Source organism: Ictalurus furcatus, chromosome 1 (assembly GCF_023375685.1).
Source record: "Ictalurus furcatus strain D&B chromosome 1, Billie_1.0, whole genome shotgun sequence".
NCBI lineage: Eukaryota > Metazoa > Chordata > Actinopteri > Siluriformes > Ictaluridae > Ictalurus > Ictalurus furcatus.
In genome coordinates this window covers 658,101-679,576 of record NC_071255.1, presented here as the reverse complement: position 1 = coordinate 679,576, position 21,476 = coordinate 658,101, and the positions used below count along the sequence as shown (strand labels likewise).

Here is a 21,476-nt window from a genome sequence, read left to right as displayed (position 1 = left end):
CATTAGACAGAAGCATGGTGAAAACAGGCAATGGGTCAGGCAATCAGCAAACAGGCATGAATAGGGCGAGGCTTGAATCAGTGTTGGGAAACGAGGTCAATAAACATGAAACGAAATGAGATGAGAACAAAGAACACCCATTTGGTTCAAAACTCAATACTACGCAAAGTCATAGTACATGAACAGTCTCTTATATACTGTGGTGTGAGTGTGTGTGTGAGATTGGAAACAGCTGTGTGTGATTAGAATTCCAGAGAAGGTGAATGTGTGTGTGTGTGTGTGTGTGTGTGTGTGTGTGTGTGTGTGTTGGGGGGGGGGGATTGTTGTCCATGGTGGCCATGTTTGTAGGCTGCAGTGCAGGATGGAAAATGTAGTCAATGGTTTGCTGTGACATGACAGAGTTGTTTAGGTAAAAATATTATTGCATTATTTTATTATATATATATATATATATATATATATATATATATATATATATATATATATATATATACATATACACACACACACACACACACAAATCAATTTCACCGATATTAGAGACATGGGGATGTTACCAGCACTTTCTGTGATTTCTGTACTTTGGGCCACCAGAACTATGTGGCTAAAGTATTTCTTAATTATTATTTTGAAGAAAAAGAAATGCATGTGCAATATGCACGGGACGATTGACGACAACATCAGGAATCACCAATAGAGTCCAACTTTCATAATAGCTGGATGATTTAAAGTGGGGGAAATAATGATTGGACGTGTCAACATTTTTTTCAGTAAATATATTTCCAATGAGGTTATTCATATGAAATTTTCACCAGACATAAGTATTAACTCAAGAAATCTGGAAATATAAAGAATTCAGAACACTAAAGTCCATAAATAATATTACACATACTTTACTTATGGACTATAGTCACGCTTTGTAGGCAGTGATGGAAGCAAGTGCTGGTAGTCAGATATAATAATAATGGGGTAAGGCAAAATCCGTGGTCGATAAACAGGCAGGGGTCGGGCGATCAGGCAAATAGACAAAACTAGGCAAGGCAGAGAATCGAGGTCAAGAACAAAAACAATGGTCAAAGTCACTTTGGCCAAACACGAGAACTAAGGCTTGGATAATGGCAGAGAACTAGTCAACTGAATGTTTACTTTGCAAAGTCTGATTGTTTGACAAAGTCCTTAAATGCTGCGTAAGTGCTGTGTGTGAGATTGCTTGCAGGTGTGTGTAGTTAGTACTCCGTCAAAGGCGAGCGTGTGCATGTTCACATTTGTAGTTAACGGTGCCTCCTGGAAAACAGAGTTGCTGGTTGGCTGTGATATGACAACTATATTCACAACTATTATGTTGTGAATTCTTTATATTTCCAGATTTCTTGAGTTAATACTGATGTCTGATGAAAATTTCATATGAATAACCTCATTGGAAATATATTTACTGAAAAAAATTTTGACACGTCCAATAGTTATTTTCCCTACTGTAAATTCAATTCAATTCAATTCAATTCAATTTTATTTGTATAGCGCTTTTTACAATAGACATTGTCTCAAAGCAGCTTTACAGAAATATCAACATGGTATACAGATATTAAAGGTGTGAATTTATCCCAACTGAGCAAGACACTGAGTGGCGACGGTGGCGAGGAAAAACTCCCTGAGATGTTTTAAGAGGAAGAAACCTTGAGAGGAACCCGACTCAGAAGGGAACCCATCCTCATCTGGGTAACAACAGATAGTGTGAAAAAGTTCATTATGGATTTATATGAAGTCTGTATGGCCTTAGGAGCAGCCGTAGTCCCAGCAGTCTGGAATTAGAGAAGATTTGAGCTCCATCCAGAGGCAGAAAGGATCTGGATCTCTAGTATCTCCATAAATTCGTGTGGGGCTCGGCGAAAGGAGAGAGGGAGAAAAAAGATTATTATGACTGCGAAGTAGTAGAACAGAATCTAGTCAGGGTAGGCTTGAGTAAACAAATACGTTTTAAGCCTAGACTTAAACACTGAGACTGCCATCTCACTTGACGCCGAAAAGGTGTTTGATATGGTAGAATGGGATTATCTTTTTAAGATTTTGGAAGTGTATGGGTTTGGGAATACTTTCATTGGTTGGATTAAGCTACTTTATAGACACCCGGTAGCGGCAGTACAAACAAATGGACTAATTTCAGATTATTTTACTCTGGATAGGGGCACCCGGCAGGGTTGCCCTCTTTCCCCATTATTGTTCTGTCTTGCCCTGGAACCATTAGCAGCTGCGATAAGAAAGGAGAATGATTTTCCAGGGGTGGTGGCGGGAGGTGTGGCGCATAAGCTTTTGCTTTATGCAGATGATATTTTATTATTCGTCTCTGACCCTACTAGATGTATGCCTTGCCTCCACAGAATTACTAATTCCTTTTCCAAATTCTCGGGATGCAAAGTCAACTGGTCTAAATCCGAAGCTTTGGCTCTGACAGCGTACTGTCCAGTAACGGTCTTTCAGCCTGGTGCCTTCCAGTGGCCCAAACAGGGCATTAAGTATTTGGGTATTTTATTTCCAAAAAATTTGTCCGATTTAGTTAGAGTTAATGTTGACCCGTTAATAAAAAGGTTTTCGAGTGATGTAGACAGGTGGTCTTCTTTACATTTATCTATGATCGGGAAGGTTAATGTTATTAAAATGAGTTTTATTTCAAAATTCAATTACCTGCTACAATCTCTCCCTATAGATGTCCCTCTTTCTTATTTCAAGCAATTTGAGAGTATAGCGAAGTCTTTTATTTGTAATGGTAAGTGTCCCAGGTTAAATTTCAATAAGTTACATAGGCCGATTGACAAGGGTGGGCTAGGCCTACCCAAGATTCTATTTTATTATTATGCGGTTGGTCTCAGACATTTAGCTCATTGGTCACTTCCACCTGAGTGAGCCCCTCCCTGGTTCTGCATTGAACAAGAAGTTCTTTCCCCTATTTTGCCACTGCAAAGCCTTTCCATTAATCTAACCAGAGAAGGTAAATCACACCCCGTTATTTCACATCTGCACTCAGTGTGGACAAGAGTGTCCAGAGTGTTTGATTCTGATATTTATCTCAATGTTGCCTCGAGCCTATGGCTAAACTCCAAACTACGTATTAATAAGTCCCCTTTTTGTTGGTCAGAGTGGATCACGAGGGGGGTTAATACACTTGGTCATCTTTATGAGAGTGGTGTGATGATATCTTTTGAAAAATTGGTTCAACATTTTGGGATCCCCAGATCTCAGTTTTTTAGGTATCTTCAACTACGCCACTTGCTCTGTACTATTTTTGGGAGTAGCATGCACCCCCCTAAAGCAGTAGATACTGTGGGAGAGGTGATTTCTGCTTTTGGAAGAGGACATGAAGCATCAGTGTATTACTCCTTACTGATTCAGAGTCTAGGGGATGGAGTCTCGACCACTCTCAAGAGATTATGGGAGAAAGATTTAAATTTGGAATTGGGGGAGGGAGAGTGGGCTAGGATTTTAAAAAATATAAAAACTGCATCTAGAGACGCAAGGGTGCGCCTTATACAATTTAAGATTTTACATCGGTTCTATTGGACCCCCTCTAAATTGTATAGGCTCGGTCTTAAAGACACACCCACCTGCTGGCGATGCCATTCAGAAGATGGAGACACCACCCATGTTCTTTGGGGGTGTCGTAAGATCCAAGAATTTTGGTTGAAGGTGCAGAGCTTTGTATATGAGGTGTTGAACACTCAGATCTCGTTCTGCCCTAGACTCTGTATTTTGGGAGATGGCGAGGTCACAAAATTGGAGGATAGGTACAAAAAAGATTGGGTTTTGACCAGCGTGATGATTGGTAGGCAGGTTATTTTATGGAGATGGAAATCAGATGGAGCGCCCTCATTTCCAGAGTGGTGTGTGGAGATGGGGAGGGTGGCTGCCTTTGAGGAGGGGTCGAGCAGAAGGATGGGAGTTGGGAATTACTTCAGGAAGAAATGGAGCAGTTATTTGGCGTTTTGGGGGGACTCTAAAGGAGAGGCGGTGGAGAGTATAATTTAGAGTGTAGTCTATGATTATACTTGATTATTGTATTTTCCTTTTTTTTTTTAATTGTGTGTATTTTTTATTATTATTTTTATTATTATTTTATTTTTTTTGGATATGTGAGTTTATGTTCTATTGACCACAGAGGTGTTCGTGGGGGGACCAGGGTGGGGTGGGAGGTTGGTAGGGGGAGGGGTTACAGTGCGGATTTATGTTAAAATAGTTTGATTTATTATATATGTTGTTTGTCTCTTTGTGTTAACTTGTGAATCAATAAAAGTGTTAATTACAAAGAGACAAAAATTAATTGTGTTGTATCTTGTAATATGTTTCCTTTGGCCTCAACTCATAACTATTTTTTGTCTGTAATGAAATAACATATACACGACACGTTACATATGTTATGAAGGTTTGTTCCTTCCTCAGAGCCACAGATGATCTTATCATCAATCAGTGATAGTTCTGGGGAACGACAGGATGATGGAGTATTACACTCGATCTCACAAGTCTAATGTGCACTGATCTACGGGCTCTAGATCTTGTGTTGAATTCAGTACAGGTGGTGTGTTCATGTCAGAAGGTTGGTTTAGTAACGTTACTGTAAAACGTGAACAATCTTCTGTAACAATACCAGAAGTTTGTTTAAAGATGATTAGAGTAATTATTAACAAGCATTAATCCAAACAGTGCAGTTCAGTGTTACATTAAAATAATAAACCATGCAGTAATACATTTATAAATAAAAATACTCACTCAGCTCTTCTGGAGGCTTTGACCACTGGCAGCAGTTTCAGAAGACATTCCTCTGATGGGTGATATTTCCTCAAATCAAACTCATCCAGCTCCTGATCTGAGCTCAGTAACACAAACACCAGAGCTGACCACTGAGAAGGAGAGAGTATGTTTCCCCTGAGACGACTGTTACCTCCTTTCTTCAGGTAAGTTTGTACTTCCTGCACTAGAGAATGATCATCCAGTTCATTCAGACAGTGGAACAGATTGATGGATTTCTCTGGAGATGGATTCTCCCGGATCTTCTCCTTGATGTACTTGACTATTTCCTGTTTGCTGTGAGAGCTGCTTCCTGTCTGGGGCATTAAGCCTCGTAAGAGAGTCTGATTGGACTCCAGTGAGAGACCCAGAAGGAAGCGGAGGAACAGGTCCAGGTGTCCATTCTCACTCTTTAAGGCCTTGTCCACTGCACTCCTGAGGAGATCAGACATGTCTGACTTGGTGAGAAGATCAGACAGATCAGTGGTTTGTTGTTCTGTTACATTTCTGCTGATGAAGGAGAGAAATGTGTATAAAGCAGCCAGAAACTCCTGAACAGTCAGATGTACAAAGCTGAACACCTTCTTCAGGTGAAGTCCAAACTCCTCTCTGAAGAGTTGGGTACACATTCCTGAGTACACTGAAGCTTCTCTGATATCAATGCCACACTCTCTCAGGTCTTCCTCATAGAAGATCAGGTTTCCTTTCTCCAGCTGTTGGAAAGCCAGTTCTCCCAGTGCCAGGATACTCTCTCTGGTCTGCTGAGGATCAGGGTCACATTTCTGATGGTACTTTTGGTCCTTGTGTTTTATCTGAAAGATCATGAAGTGTGTGAACATTTGAGTCAGAGTCTTGGGGATCTCTCCACTCTCTGCTTCACCCAACATTCTCTCTAGAACAGTGGCTGAGATCCAGCAGAAGACTGGGATGTGGCACATGATGTAGAGGCTTCTTGAAGACTTCATGTGTGTGATGATTTTATTGGCCAGGCTCTGATCACTGATCCTCTTCCTGAAGTACTCCTCTTTCTGAGGATCACTGAACCCTCGTACCTCTGTTACCTGGTCTACACACTCAGGAGGGATCTGATTGGCTGCTCCTGGTCGAGAGGTTATCCAGAGGAGAGCAGAGGGAAGCAGATTCCCCTTGATGAGGTTCGTCAGCAGCACATCCACTGAGGCTGACTCTGTCACATCACACAGTCTCACATTCTTCTGGAAATTTAGAGGAAGTCGACACTCATCCAGACCATCAAAGATCAACAGCACTTTGTAGGAGTCACAGTGTATTAATTCTAGCTTTCCTATTTCAGGGAAAAAGAGATGAATAAGATCCATCAGACTGAGATGTTCCTGCTTCATCAGATTCAGCTCTCTAAAGGGAAGTGGAAACATGAAGGTGACGTCCTGATTTGCTTTTCCTTCAGTCCAGTCCAGAATGAACTTCTGCACAAAGACTGTTTTTCCAATTCCAGAAACTCCTTCAGTCAGCACACTTCTGATGGACTTGTCTTTAAAGAGATCGTTACATTTGATGGGTTTCTCCTGTGTTGCTGGTCTCCTGGATGCTGTCTCAATCTGTCTCACCTCATGTTCATTATTGACGTCTCCACTCCAACCCTCTGTGATGTAGAGATCTGTGTAGATCTCATTCAGAAGTGCTGAACTTCCATGCTGTGAGATTCCTTCATTAATTCTTTTAAACTTCTCTCTCAGGTTGGATTTCAGTTTTGTCTGATACACAGAGGCCACAGACTCTAATAAACAAAGTAATAACATGTTTTAATGCAAAATCACTTTAAATAAATAAATTAAATTTTGATGTACATTCCTGATTAATGTATTAAATTTAGAAATAAAAATATATACAGTGCAAACTAAAACTAATTTCAGATTGTTAATATTATTGACTAATTCATCTTGATAAATTGAATATGATGTGTTTAAGTATGAACAGAATTTAAGTTGATAAAATAAAGTCATGACTCAGAGCTCTTACTGTTGTGCAGTGTGTTAGCGAGATCTGTGTGGTTCATGTTCTTCAGGACGTGCAGTGTGATCTTCAGCGCTCCCTCTCTGACACTGTGCAGATCCTCCTCATCCTCCACCTCCCTCTCAGTGCATGCTGGGTAATCTGGACTCAGGAGCTTCCTAAACCTCTTCAGCTCATTCTTCATCAGAGTGATGACTTTGTGTTCCAGCTCCTGGTTAGAAACACACAGGAACACATCTAAATATTATAATGTTACACACTGAGAGATGCTTTTATTTTATAAAAAGAAGAAAAGTCTCTTTCTATTCCCACAGTTACAGCTGAAATTCTGTCTGATTACCCATAATGCTGCTGCACATGGATAAAACCGTATACACACACCTTGAATATGGAGTCCAACTGATTTCTGCTGAGGTTTGATTTCTTCTGTTGTGGTCTGTGAAGAAATAAAACACATGATGTAATATAGACTATATGTATTCATAGCTGCACAACACACACTAATACATACAGAGACAGATATTTAACACTATCCTCTTAACACAATACACTGATTTCAGGATTTCTCACTGACACTAACATGTTTATGAATAAAATAGTGATCTAGTCATTAATGTCCCAGGTGTAAATGTTGTTGTGTAGCACCACAGACCCTCCAGCTCAGGGACTGCAGACTGAACTGAACTCTTAAAGCAGTTTTCCTCACTTCCAGTCCGAGAGCTAGAGCACTGCACAGTTTAGTGTTTTACTGCTTCAACACCTGATAAAGATCATGAAGGGCTTCATAATGAGACCAGTGAGTTTGATCAGATGGAACACTGCTGTAAAACACCTCACTATATGTGAAGGATCTTTTGACCAGTCACTCTTCATGGACACACAGCTGGGTTCCGGTGAGTCTGATCTCTTTCCCTCCATCATTCTTCAACACAGATATTATTACAGCCAGAAATAAATGTGCATTACTATAATATGGATTATATATGGATGGTTGTGTATTCACTTTGAATTAACAGAGAACCTCTTAAACTAGTGGTCACCAACCCTCTTCCTTGAGATCTACTTTCCTGCAGGTTTCATCCCACTGTCTTAAATCAATCTTACTATAATAAGCAGCAAATTAAATAATACAGACAAATTAAAGGCCAGGCCAACCAACCATATTGTCACGATTTCCCCTCGAGCTAGCACTGTAGCATGCAGCATGCTCAGAAACCCGAAGCTCGAGCTTGATGCGTGAGCTCAAGCTTTTGGGCTTTCAGTGACAGTGACTTTGTTTACTTTTGACACGTGCATTTATTATGGTTTATGTCCTGTCTTCGCCCCTGTATTGTCATTGGTCCTTTCCTGTATGTGTCATCATTAGTCTCAACTGTCTTGTGTTTCACCCCTGATTACGTTTGTTATTTAAACCCCTTGTGTATCAATGTATGTTGCGAAGTATTGAGATTTCACCGTGCTGAGCCTTTGTTCATCGTGAACCATTTCATGATTTTTGATCTCGCTTCTATTTTCTCATTTTGTGTTTTGCCTTGCCTAGTTTATGCCTGTTTGTGGATAGCCTGACCTTTTGCCTGTTATTGGGCCATGCTTTTGATTCATGATTTGGATTTGTCTGCCTGCCTCTCCTTATTAAAGCTTTTATCTGCATTTGCATCCGTCCTCTACTCATTTACATGACAGAATACTTCGCCTCACCATGGATGCAGCAGGAAGACGGAGGAGACGTCACGCTAGGGAAACGAAAGCAAACTGTCCCAGCTTTGGATTCAATCCAGTTTCCCCAGTGGACTAGCATAGATCTCCCGGATCCATATGATGGGTTTTTTGGCTTATCTGGAATATTTTCTTGCTGACTGCCAGTTCTTTTTTGTGAGCCTAGCAGACCCCAAGCCCAATGAGAAGCAATGGATAAGGTCCATGTTGTCCTGCTTCTTTGACCCAGCCCACCAGTGGGCACAGCTTCTAGTGGCCACAGGATCCAGTGGATTTGACAATGTAACTCAGTTTGTGGGACTATTTGTGACAGCCTTTGGGGGTCCAGAATCCAAGGCCGAGCTGGAACATCTTTTGGGGGGGTCAGCCTGGCAGATAAACCTGCCCTGCCGTTCACCACCTATTATATGCAGGCAAACAGTTTGACCCCCACAGCAGAGCTCCAGTGAGAGGTCAACGTGGTGACCTCGGCCCCCGAGCTCCAGCCAGAGATCCATGAGGTGGTCTCTCCTGCAGAGCTCAAGCCAAAGGTCAACATGGCAACCTCATCTCTCCAACCTGAGAGCCACAAGGTGGTCTCACCTGCAGAGCTCCAGCACAAGACCGATGAAGTAGTCTCAGCTCCAGAGGCCCAGTTGGAGGTCAATGTGGTGACCTCATCTCCCAGAGCTCCAGATTGAGACCTACGAGGTAGTCTCAACTCCAGAGCATCAGTCGGAGGTCAACATGGCGACCTTCGCCCCAGAGCCCCAGCATGAGACCCATGAGGTTGTCTCATCTCCAGAGCTCCAGCATAAAGTCAAGTTCCAGTCTGAGGTCGAAGAGACGGCCTCCCAAGCCAAGTTCCTGTCCAAGGTCAAAGAGATGGCCTCTCAAGCCAAATTCCTGTCTGAGGTTGCTGACATGGACAACCAAGTTCTGCTCATGCCCGAGTTTGCTGACACAGCCAACCAATTTCTGTTCACGCCCGAGTCTGCTGACATGGACAATCAAATTCTATTCACACCCGAGTCTGCTGACATGGACAACCAAGTTCTGCTCACGCCCAAGTCTACTGACATGGACAACCAAGTTCTGCTCACGCCAGAGTCTGCTGACACGGCCAACCAAGTTCAGTCGATGGAGAATGACGCTCCACCTGTCTGCATGACTGAGTATGGCACTCAGCATCCCTATACAGCTGAGAACGTTGCTCAATCTCCCTGCTCCACTGAGGACATTGTGGTGCCTTCCTGCTCAGCTGAGGCCACTGCTCAGTTTCCCTGTTCAGCTGAAGACATTTTGCCCAGAGGGCCAGGACTGCCAGGGGAAGGGAGCGCCTTTGAGGGGAGGGGAGCGCCTTTGGGGGGGTTCACGATTTCCCCTCGAGCTAGCACTGTAGCATTCAGCGTGCTCAGAAACCTGGAGCGTGGGCTCAATGTGTGAGCTCAGGCTTTTGGGCTTTCAGTGACACTGACTTTGTTTACTTTCAACACGTGCATTTGTTATGGTTTATGTCCTGTCTTCGCCCCTGTATTGTCATTGGTTGTTTCCTGTATGTGTCACCATTAGTCTCAGCTGACTTGTGTTTCACCCCTGATTACATTTGTTATTTAAACCCCTTGTATCTATATATGTCACAAAGTATGTGGAGATTTCACCGTGACAAGCCTTTCATCGTGTTCCATTTCATGGTTTTTGATCTCGCTTCTAGTTTCTCGTTTTGTGGTTTGCCTTGCTTAGTTTATGCCCGTTTGCCAATCGCCTGACCTTTTGCTTGTTTTTGGACACTTTTGATTCATGATTTGGATTTGTCTGCCTGCCTCTCCTTATTAAAGCTTTTATCTGCATTTGCATCCGTCCTCAACTCCATTACGTGACACATGTTATGTCTAAACATGTTTAAAAGGCTCAGACATTTAAAAAAAAATAGGTCAAAACATGCACAGAAAACTTAGAAAAATTATTTTTAAAGGTATACTTGTATTGTATACAAATACATTTACAGGGTTCTTTGTAGATCAACTACTGCTTCTAACTGAGTTCGTGTTTGGTGGCTATCCAATCATTTCATGTATAAACACACAAATACTTTTATTCAGTATCTCCAGAGACATTTCTGAACATATTCAGAAAAATGGCCACTGAGTTAATTGTTGCTTAGGGCTGCAAAATTTTCAGTAATAGCCCTGGAGCGACTGAATAAAAATGATCTGTTTATACATGAAATGACTGAGTCACCGCCAATGGCCAGTGGCTAGAGTTAGCTACTAGCTAACTCTAGATCAGAGGGTCACCATTTCTGTGAGGAAAAAAGGAAGAGGGTTAGGGTTAGGGTTATTAAAGTATACTGATTATAACCAAAGTGTTTGTTATGAATGCATTCCTTTGTTTAATCACATTTTATTGGATAGCAGCTGCTGTGATGAAAAACAGGATTAACCAATCAGGGTGATGCATTTTTCCTGTTTCTGTTTGAAAGCTATAATCCAGACAGCTACACTACAAACACAGAGATATGGAGGTGAGAGCCGGTGAAGTAGCTGCTGGAGTTTACTGCAAAAGGTAAATATATCAGGATTTATAATATAAGGTGTAAAATTACCCTATTATTCACTGTGATTTTATTTAGTACATCTCCTCATCCCATTGAAATTATTTTCTGGTTATGACACTGTCACTACAACACACGATGACCTTCTGATCCGATGTTAGACATGAGTGTGACTTACATCAGGTGCAGAACACAGGTGTTGATTTTAACTGCGTTTCAGACTGTGATGAAGCCAGCAGTGGTAGAAACCAGCGTACGCATATATACAGCGGTTTACACTAAATACCCTTCAGATGTGGAAAAGCCTGGATCGTGTGAAGATGTTGAGCAGTAGTACTCAGTATTTCAGTATTAGTGTACTGTATTTAATGTAGACTGTTTACTGCAATCAGCTGAATATCTATGTAAATGTAATTTGAGTGCAAATGTGTCCCATTTGTTTTTGTTGGTGAGAATAAAACTAAAATATACTGACCTCACATCAGTAGACCTTTTTCTGTCTGTGAAGTTAATTATCTGATCCATTGACCAGTCACTCTTCATGGACACATAGCTGGGTTCCGGTGAGTCTGATCTCTTTCCCTCCATCATTCTTCAACACAGATATTATTAGCAAATTAAGTAAATTGTACATGCTAATGTAATATGGATTGAGTTTGATTTAGTGTTGCACAGAAGCGCTTAAAGAATCTTAAAAAAAAAATAATGGAGAGTGAGAAAAGGAAAGAAGGAAAGTTTAAGCCTATTTTACAATTTGTTGAAACACCCCCCCCCCCCCCCCCCCCGAATCCATGTTAAAACTTAAATATGTTTGTCTTATATTTCATAAATAAGGACTATTTGTGAAAAGTGACAATAAACACTTGGTTAGTTGTTAGGTGGTTTCAGATTATCCATCTCTCTACATTCTGATTAGTTTTACTCGTCATGTTCAAATCACAGGTAAATTATGAACTTAAAGGTATATTATTCAGATGCTATACCTTACTCTTTAATTTTCTCTCAGTGAATCATCTCTACTCTCTCTCCAGATCAGATCAGCTGCTATTAAATATTTGAAATACTCTATTAACTAGTAACTTTTCAGAGACACAACCATTTTCCCCTGAGACTTTGTGTATTTATTGCTAGTGAATGAATCTTTAATTCATATTTTCCAGGCACACTCATTTTGGAGATCATGTTTCCTTCTCCAGATTATGGCAGGACACACGCTTACTTCACTCCAACATCAGTGTGTTAAATCAAACCTTGGATCAGTACGGAGATCACTTACAGGGGCACGTTATTATCACGTCTTAAAACTAAAGAGTACTTTAAAACTTCATTAAAAAATCAAATAACTGTTCATCTAGTGTAAATTGAGAGTGTTTATATATTACATTTAGATTTAGATACTCACTGTGTTTTTACCCCTGCCATTTTTATTTTCCCCTCGACACAAAATGCTGCTGCTGTGTTTCACTTTTAAATACACCAACTAACTTTTTATTCTGCAGAGGGCAAAGGGCAGACACACACACACACACACACACACACACACACACACACACACACACACACATATACACACACACAAACACAATATCTAACTGGTTTATTATGCAGAGGGCAAAGGGCTCACACACCCTCACACACATGTACAGTATCTAACTGGTTAATCTTGCAGAGGGCAAAGGGCACAGGGCACGGACACACACACACACACACACACACACACATAATCTAACTAATTTATTCTGCAGAGGCAACATTGTTTGTGACGTCACAAATGCTCTTATAGCTGAATAAACACAAATCCCTACAGCCACACTCCAAAAATCTAGTGGAAAGCCTTCCCAGAAGAGTCAAGGTTACTATAACAGCAAATGGGGAATAAATCTGGAATGGGATGTTCAACAAGCATGTGTGGGTGTGATGGTCAGGGGTGCACATACTTTTTGCCAATTAGTGAATAATGGATGCAAGAAAAACCCAAAGCAATTGTTAATAATGCAGTAATTAATTTTATGTGCACTAAGTGGTGTTGTTATAAAACAGGGAATAATGTAGACCAGGAAATAAAACATTATTTAGGCCTAATAATGAGTCTGCAGAGATTTTCACTATGTGTAAAGAGTTTATATCATTTTACAGATTTTTTCAGTAGTGTTATGCTGCTACTGCAAGAAAAAAATTTAAAAATGTTACTTACCTTTTAACATTTTTATTATGATTATCTGTGAATCTGTTTATACTGAATATTACAAAAGACTGAGTAAGGGTCATGCCACCATGGCCCTGGCCCACCACCACAGTGAGACAGAGAGCCACTCAATAATTTGTGGAAACCGGCTCCACCTGTGACTGGATATTTAGGGGCCTGCTTACAGGTTGTTCAAACACTCAGTCATGAGTTCTGCTTGTTGAATGCCGTACCAAGGCAAAGCCAATAATTTGGTAAAAACTCTTGAGTTTATCTCAGATTTCTGTTATCTCTGGGGGATTCTTGCTGCATCAAACCAAGACTCTTAGACCATGTGTCTTGAGGATTCTCTGGCCTTCTCCAGTTCTAACCCCAACAAGAGCTGGATCTCCCTGCAGTTCTTGCCTGGTTTTCTTCTGGAGATAAGCAGGATTGAGCCTGGTGAGTACCTGGAAGGGAGTCCTAATGGGAGACCTAAGGCTGCTGCTGGAAGTGGTATTAGTGAGGCAAGCAGGGGGGTGCTCACACTGTGGTCTGTGTGGGGCCTATACTGTAAAAACAGCACTACCTTTCATATGAGATGTTAAACCTGACTCTCTGTGGTCATTAAGAATCCCAGGTCACTTCTTGTAAAAGAGTATTGGCCCTTCTCTATCATGGCCCCCTAAAAATACCCATCTCTGAATTAGCTACATCACTCTCTCCTCTCCACTAATAGCTGGTGTGTGGTGGGCGTTCTGGTGCACTGTGACTACTGTCGCATCATCCAGGTGGATGCTGCACTCTAGTGGTGGTTGAGGAGATTTCTCCCTCTCGAAGTCATCTGTTTCCAGATTTCTTGAGTTAATACTGATGTCTGGTGAAAATATCATGTGAATAGCCTCATTGGAAATATATTTACTGATAAAAATGTTGACGTGTTCACTACTTATTGCCCGACTGTATCTGCACCCAGGCAACCTACAGAATTAAGTAGCTCTCCCAAGCCCACCACCATGAGTTCATGAGCCCATGCAGATAGACCTCATCTGCCTCTCACTACAGGTGAGGTAGGCTCGTTTGAGGGAAAGAGGCTGCCTGTATTGTGGTGGTACTAGGCATTGCTGTTCGTGTGCTGAGATGACATCAAATTCCAGGGTTCATCCCAGGAAGAGGAACCTGTGACAAGCCCCCATAAACCTCCTGAGTCCGCCATTCCAGGGGTGTTCTTGGATTCAACCATTTTCAGGACATCTGAAACATTGACTATGGACCTGCAGGGAGTTTTATTGCTTCTGCCCTGGCCTAGGCTCTCCAAATGCCACTCATTTTGTTAGAGCGTACCCTTTCAGTTTTGGCCATTGATGACCAAGCCCTCATTTCAGGTGCAGTGACTAATCGTAGCAGTCTAGTTACCTTGCCTATAGGGTAGCATGTTGAATAGACCCATCTTTTTTATATACATGCTCCTAAGTTACAACTAGTTCCCTTGGCTCCAAAGACCAAAGACAAGCCCGTGAGGCAATTGGCAGACTTGGAATGTGCCATCTTGTGGAACTCAGTACCAGGGAACCTGTTAAAGCCCTGTCAAGGCCCTGTTGTATCAAATTTTGCCTATTACCCAAAGACAATTAATATTTAACATAGAAACAGATACTCACATATATTAACCAGTTTGAAGGACAAAGAAGACACCGGGCCCGTGAGTGAGGAGAGGCAAGGGTCCAAATTTATTGTTGCATGAGATCCACACAGCTGAGACGTCCCAAGGATGATCTCAAAAAAACAGAGCTGAAGCTCTCCTATTTATGCGGTTTTCTAGGGTCAGGCTGACCCAGACACCAATATGTTTAGTTAGCTTATCTTGCGGCCCCCTGCACCTGCGAGACAAGGCCATTCCCAGAGCCCTTATCTTGCAGGTGCAGCCTGGCTCCTTATATTTTGTCTTGTTTCACTCTTTAAAGATAACCTGACCTTGTCTGTGTCACTCCTGACTGGATTTTTGTTGAGAAAAGATTCTCCACACTTTCAAACACACCAGCCCAGTGAATTCTCAATAAAATTGCATACTACTCATACTTGGTCTTCCTCGTGTTTATTTCATGTCTATTTTATTTCCAACAGCCCTCATCTTCCTGCATTCTGTCCAAAAATCCCAACCTATCTCTAGTACATCCTGAATATTTTGACCTCAAATAGTTCATTAACAAAAAAAAAGCCAGAGAGTGTCCAGCCACATCAGCCATTTGACTATTGCTACCCCTGGGTAAAACTATCCTGATGATACACAGTTGTATGTTTCAGCAAAGCCAGATGAGAGACTCCAGCTTAATAAAGTTGAAGAATGTGTAAAGGACAATAGACAGTGGGACCATAAAATATAGTAAAATAGCCTTCTTTCATCTCAGAAATATTGCTAACATAAAAATATGTCACTACATGATACAGAAAATTTTGCAATGTCTTGCTGTCTGGATGTCCCAGTAGGTGCATAAACAAGCTAGAGTTTGAGTTGAGTTAGTAGAATGCTCCAGAGGCCTTACTAGAACCATAAGATATGACCATATCACCATTATCTTATCCACAATGCACTAGCTCCCAGTAAAAATCTGCATTGATCATAAAATACTACTACTGACCTATAAAACAATGACTAATCTCACACCACAGAACCTGAGCAAACTTCTGGGCTTTTATGATCCACAACACCTACTTTGATCAAAAGGTGCAGGCTCTTTGTCCATCCATCCATCCACCTTCTACCGCTTATCCTTTTCAGAGTCATAGGGAAACCTGGAGCCTATCACAGGGAGTGTACTCGGGCACAAGGTGGGGTACACCCTGGACAGGGTGCCAATCCATCGCACAATGACGCACACACATTCATACACTACAGGCACTTTGGAGTTTCAGAGTACATGGAGGAAACCCCCGCAGCACAATGAGAACATGCAAACTCCGCACACGCAGGGCCACAGTGGGAATCGAACCCCCGAACCTGGAGGTGTGAGGCGAACGTGCTAACTAAGCCACTAAGCCACCGTGTGCCCCAGGCTCTTTGTTCTTACCTCAAATAATGAAGGCTACAGCAGGCTACAGCCCAACCACCCAGCTAAACCTGAAAAACCCCTGGCCTACACCCACACACACGCTCTTACATGATCACTCAGGTTTGTTATTCTTTTGTCATAGCTAGTCTTGCCAGAGTACCTGCTTGCATTCTGAAAACAATACACATTTTCTTAAACCATTACAGGACAAGAGCATACCTAATAATCTGTGTTCTCTCTCTTCCCATCTCCCTCTTTCTCCAGAGTTACCAGTGATCCTGAATCCTTCTTTTCTCTGGACTTGCCTTATCCATTCTGATGCCCGACTTCTGAGATATCATCACTTGAAAATCACTCACTGCTGCTCCACATGGAAAGTCTACTGTGGATGGTCCCACATAGACACCACAAAGATGGCTGTGGATGTTTTTAATTAGGAAGCCTTAGTACTGCAATTGCTAGAACCAGTTTGCACTCAAGTCTCCATTAAAGAAGAGATAAGAACTTCAGTTCAATATAATAGACTTTAAGTTAAAACTATAATGAATTAAAAAATTACTCTGATACTCATGCTCATAAGTTCCTGGTAACGCAATTGCATTTTTGATTATATAGTACACAATTATAGAAGACAAATTATTTATAATCACACTATGCAGTGTCACCCAGATAAGGATGGTTTCCCTTTGGGTCTGAGCTTTCTCAAGGTTGCTTCCTCTTGTTTCTTCCCTGAAAGTTTTCTTGACACTGACACCTCTGGATTGCTCATTAGGGATAAATTTATACATTTTAAAATTTACGTCTGGATTGTATGTTGCTGTTGTTCTTTTGGCTGCTCCTGTTAGGGGTCGCCACAGCAGATCATTTGTCCGCATATTCTCTGCTGTCATGTAATCAGAGAAGGAACTCTTAACTACAGTTCCCAGCAGCCACTGCATCACGGTCACATGACCACCTGCACCTGAATCACGTTCCTGTTAACTGAGCACTCGTGTATATAGCCACAGTTTGCACTGCACGCTTTGTCTCACGTTTGTCTTTTTTTTTTTTTGCCTTTGCATTTGGATTATGTTTAGTCTTTGTCACAGTGTTTGCCCCAAAGTCATAGTGTCTTTTTGTATTTTGTTTAGTTCTTTATTAAACTTGAAAAATCTGCACTTGCATCCGTCTCAACCTCCATATTGTGACAGACGTGAGACCGTGAACCTGGATGCAGCAGAATTTTTCAGGGTTCAAGAGGCCATGTATGAGAGGGAGAAGCTGAAGTGTGAGCCTTCCAACCAGGCTGGAACCATTTCCCAACCTCCCTCCCCCACTGTGGACCTCGTCCAGCATGACAGGTCAACAGAGAATGTCATTCAGCCTCCTTGCTCATCTGAGGACGCCGCTCAGCATTCCTGTTCAGCTGAGGACACCACTCAGTCACCCTGTTCAGCTGAAGATGTTGCTCCGTGTCCTGGCATGGCCAAGTGCTTTGCTCTGCTTTCCTGCTCGGCTGAGGACGTCACTCTGCTTTCCTGCTCGGCTGAGGACGTCACTCTGCTTTCCTGCTCGGCTGAGGACGTCACTCTGCTTTCCTGCTCGGCTGAGGACGTCACTCTGCTTTCCTGCTCGGCTGAGGACGTCACTCTGCTTTCCTGCTTGGCTGAGGACGTCACTCTGCTTTCCTGCTCGGCTGAAGACGTCCCTCTGCCTTCCTGCTTGGCTTAGGACTTCTCGCCGCTTTCCTGCTTGGCTGAGGATGTCGCTCTGCCTTCCTCCTCGGCTGAGGACATTGCTCTGCCATCCTGCTTCGCTGAGGATGTCGCTCTGCCTCCATGTTCCGCTGAAGACGTCGCTCCTTTTCTTTGCTTCACGCCGTATGTCGCTCCCCCTTCCTGCTCCACGGAGGGCGTCGTTCCCCCCTCATACTTCATGGAGAGCATCGTTACTCTCTCTGGCCTCGCAGAAATCTTTGAGCTTTCCTCTGGCCTTGCGGAGAACTTCGCTCCCCCCGCGGACCTCGCAGGGAGCGGCACTCCCCCCTCTAGCGTCATGAGGAATGTCGCTTCCCCCTCAGGCTCCACCTTGAGCTTTGTTCCTCCCACTGGCTGTGCAGTAGCCATCGCTCCGCATTCAAGCCAGGCCGGGGATATCATGTCATCTCCCTATGGTGCAGAAGAGACCGCTCTACACCTGACCTCAGAGAGCACGGCCAGTTCATGCCTGAAAACGACGTCATGTCCAGCCAAGTTCTGCCTCACTGCCCAGCTGAGGACATCACTCTGCTTTCATGTCCTGCTGAGGACATTTTTCCCAGAGGGCCAGGACTGCCAGAAGGAGGGCGTGTATTTTGGCGCTCCGGAAGAAGCGCCCTTGGGAGGGTTCTGTCATGTAATCAGAGAAGGAACTCTTGACTACAGTTCCCAGCAGCCACTGCATTTCAGTCACATGACCACCTGCACCTGAATCATGTTCCTGTTAATTGAGCACTTGTGTATATAGCCACAGTTTGCGCTACACTCTTTGTCTCACGTTTGTCTTTCTTTGCCTTTGTCACTGTAATCATGTTTTGTTCTTTGTTTTACGTTTAGTATTTGCCACACTGTTTTGCTCCAAAGTCATAGTGTCTTTTTGTATTTTGTTTAGTTCTTTATTAAACTTGAAAAATCTACACTTGCATCTGTCTCAACCTCCATATTGTGACACCTGCCCGGAAATCAATCCCGGGCCATGGTTGTAAGATTGTGGGATTCTTAGCCACTGGACCACCAGGTGACTAATATCTGGAATGTATATATTCTGTAAAACTGCTTTGTGAAAATGTCTATTGTTTAAAGTGCAATGCAAATAAAATTGAATTGAAAATAGTACATAATTGAATTGTAATTAAGTGAATTGACTGTTAAGGACCAATACAAGGGGTCTTTTGTGCTCTCTGCTTTTGAGTCACTGCACAAAACTTCCATTTTTACTAAGCTGGATCTCCGTAGCACATACAACTTGATCCAGGTTATGCAAAGGGAAAAATTGAATTTATGGAAATTACTTTCACAGTTCCCTATTATGAGAACCTCATCATGCCTTTCAGGCTCATGAATGCCCCAACAGTCTTCCAACAGTTCATTAATGAGGTCTTGAAGGAGGCCCTGATCCATTATGTATTTGTTTACTTATATGACATACTCATCTTACTGAAACTCAGGAAGAGCATATTAGGCATGTCTGATGAGTGCTTCAGCTGCTCTTGAATAACCACCTGTATGTAAAGCTTGAAAAAAAATTAATGCACCCTATATATACACTTCCTTGGATTTGTGGTATCCAAGGGCAGTCTCTGGATGGACCCCACAAAAATCTTGTCAGTTGTCGATTGGCCACAACTCACCTACATTAAACTATTCCGGCAATTCTTGGAATTTGCCAACTTTTTCTGCTGCTTTGTGAGTAATTTTGGGTCTGTGGCCACCCCTTTAATGGATCTTACTGAATAGAACCAAGGGAAGGTAACATGGATGCCTAAGGCCTAGCACACATTCCAAGAGTAACAGCTCCTTAAAACAGCTCCAGTGTTCTGCTTGCCAGATCCCAATGTCCCCTTTCTAGAAGTGGATACCTCCAATCTCTGGCTGGGGGCTGTCATCTCCCAGTATATAGGTCCTGATAAAAAAACTTTGGCCTGTCATTATTACTCCCACTGTCTCACCCCAGCAGAGTCCAGTTATGATGTTGCGAATCATGAGCTGTGAAGCTTGCTGTTGAGAAATTGAGGCGCTCACTGGAAAAAGCTGAACATACCTTTGCGGTCTGGGCTGATCAAAAAACCTGCAGCACATCCAGGGTGCTATGTGTTTGAACCCCCGGTAGGCCAGGTGAGCATTGTTCTTTGTTATCCTACTATGCTGGGACTAAGAACATGAAACATGATCCCCTCTCCAGGCAGTGGGAAGCCTCTGCACCCCCGGTGCTTTTGGTAGCCCACCATCAATCAGGATGTCTGCTTCTATGTATCACCATGCCAAAAGAAGAATCCTAGGGCATCACCAGTAGGCCTGCTCCACTTCCTTTCTATATCCTCTTGTCCATGTTCCCACTTGTCCCACAATTTTATTACCAGTCTTTTGATCTCTTGAGGCAACTCTGTGATCCTAGTAGTGATTAATCACTTTTCTAAGCCCTGGTCTCAGATCACAACCCCCAGTTTGCTAGGTGTTCTGGAGAGCTTGTTGTAAGCTTTAATGACCCATTGTCATTAAACAGAACCAGCACCATCAGTTACATAAGTTTACATTGTGAACTCAGAAGGTTAGAGAGAGGCTCAGTTAGGTTTAAGAGACTCAGAAGCGGCGTTATACTACAACTCCCACAACTAAACACCTCCTACAAACATGGCTACTGCAAACTACAATGCCCAACACCCACAAACTCTGTCATGGTCCAGCTCACAATCATTCTAATCACACATATGCACAATCACAGTCACAGTATTTAAGGACTTCTAAACCACAATTTCACTGTGAAGTATTTGCTCTGTTTCATTGTTGCCAGTCATTACCAAGCCTTGTATACTGTTGCTCTGACACTCTGGTTAATCTGTTTTGCCCCATTCATGCTGTTTGCCATTCACTTGACCATTTCCTGGTTTTTGTTCCTGAAATTGTCTTATTTGTCTCCATTTTCTGTAATTGAGTAGAGGGGGAAACAGAAAAGTTCTTTAGACTGGGCTTTTGCTGCCATCAAATGTCATACTGTTGTTGGTGCTGATTCAGATGTTAGAACAAATTGATTATATTTCTGCATGATGTGGGAACTTTGAGTTTTTGCAAAGTAGCTCTTTTTTGATCAGCGTCGCTTACCTGAATCCAAAATTTCGGCAAACAACAAACGTCACATTTTTTTGGCACCAGTTCAGAGTTGATGTGTTCCTTTTCAGCCATGTGGGAATAGGTAGCTAGCTAACATTTCAAACTGTTTCATACTTTATAGTCATCTGATAATGCACAGCATACGTTTTTTATTACATGAGGACAAGTAGAATACACACAAAGCAGATAATAATTTAGTTAAATTGCAGCCTTTTGTGGTTATGTAATCGCACAGTATCAGAATCATGATTGGGATTCGATTTGATTAATTGTGCAGCCTTACTATGTACCCGAGGCTGAATTCACAAACATTCACATATATTACTAAAGACAGCTGTCATAATGTCTTACTGTATAATCACCATGTGAATCACTAGTGACCTTCCACATGGGTCAGTCATAGC

General features: G+C 42.3%; 1 protein-coding gene across 2 annotated transcripts in view; it reads right to left on the bottom strand.

Annotated features, from left to right (window-relative positions):
• LOC128618421 (NLR family CARD domain-containing protein 3-like) overlaps positions 1 to 21,476 on the bottom strand; it is a 78,465-nt gene that overhangs the window by 6,033 nt on the left and 50,956 nt on the right. Inside the window, exons 1-5 of one of the 2 annotated variants that reach the window (XM_053642039.1) lie at positions 12,417 to 13,075; positions 11,490 to 11,606; positions 7,147 to 7,201; positions 6,772 to 6,976; positions 3,739 to 6,529 (exon numbers count right to left, since the gene is read on the bottom strand). In XM_053642039.1, the coding sequence (XP_053498014.1) occupies positions 4,752 to 6,529; positions 6,772 to 6,976; positions 7,147 to 7,201; positions 11,490 to 11,606; positions 12,417 to 12,436 (2,175 nt within the window). In that variant the 5' untranslated portion in view covers positions 12,437 to 13,075 and the 3' untranslated portion in view covers positions 3,739 to 4,751. Of the gene's footprint in view, positions 1 to 3,738; positions 6,530 to 6,771; positions 6,977 to 7,146; positions 7,202 to 11,489; positions 11,607 to 12,416; positions 13,076 to 21,476 lie in introns of those variants that run through there. The other variant, XM_053642105.1, reaches the window with a different exon arrangement.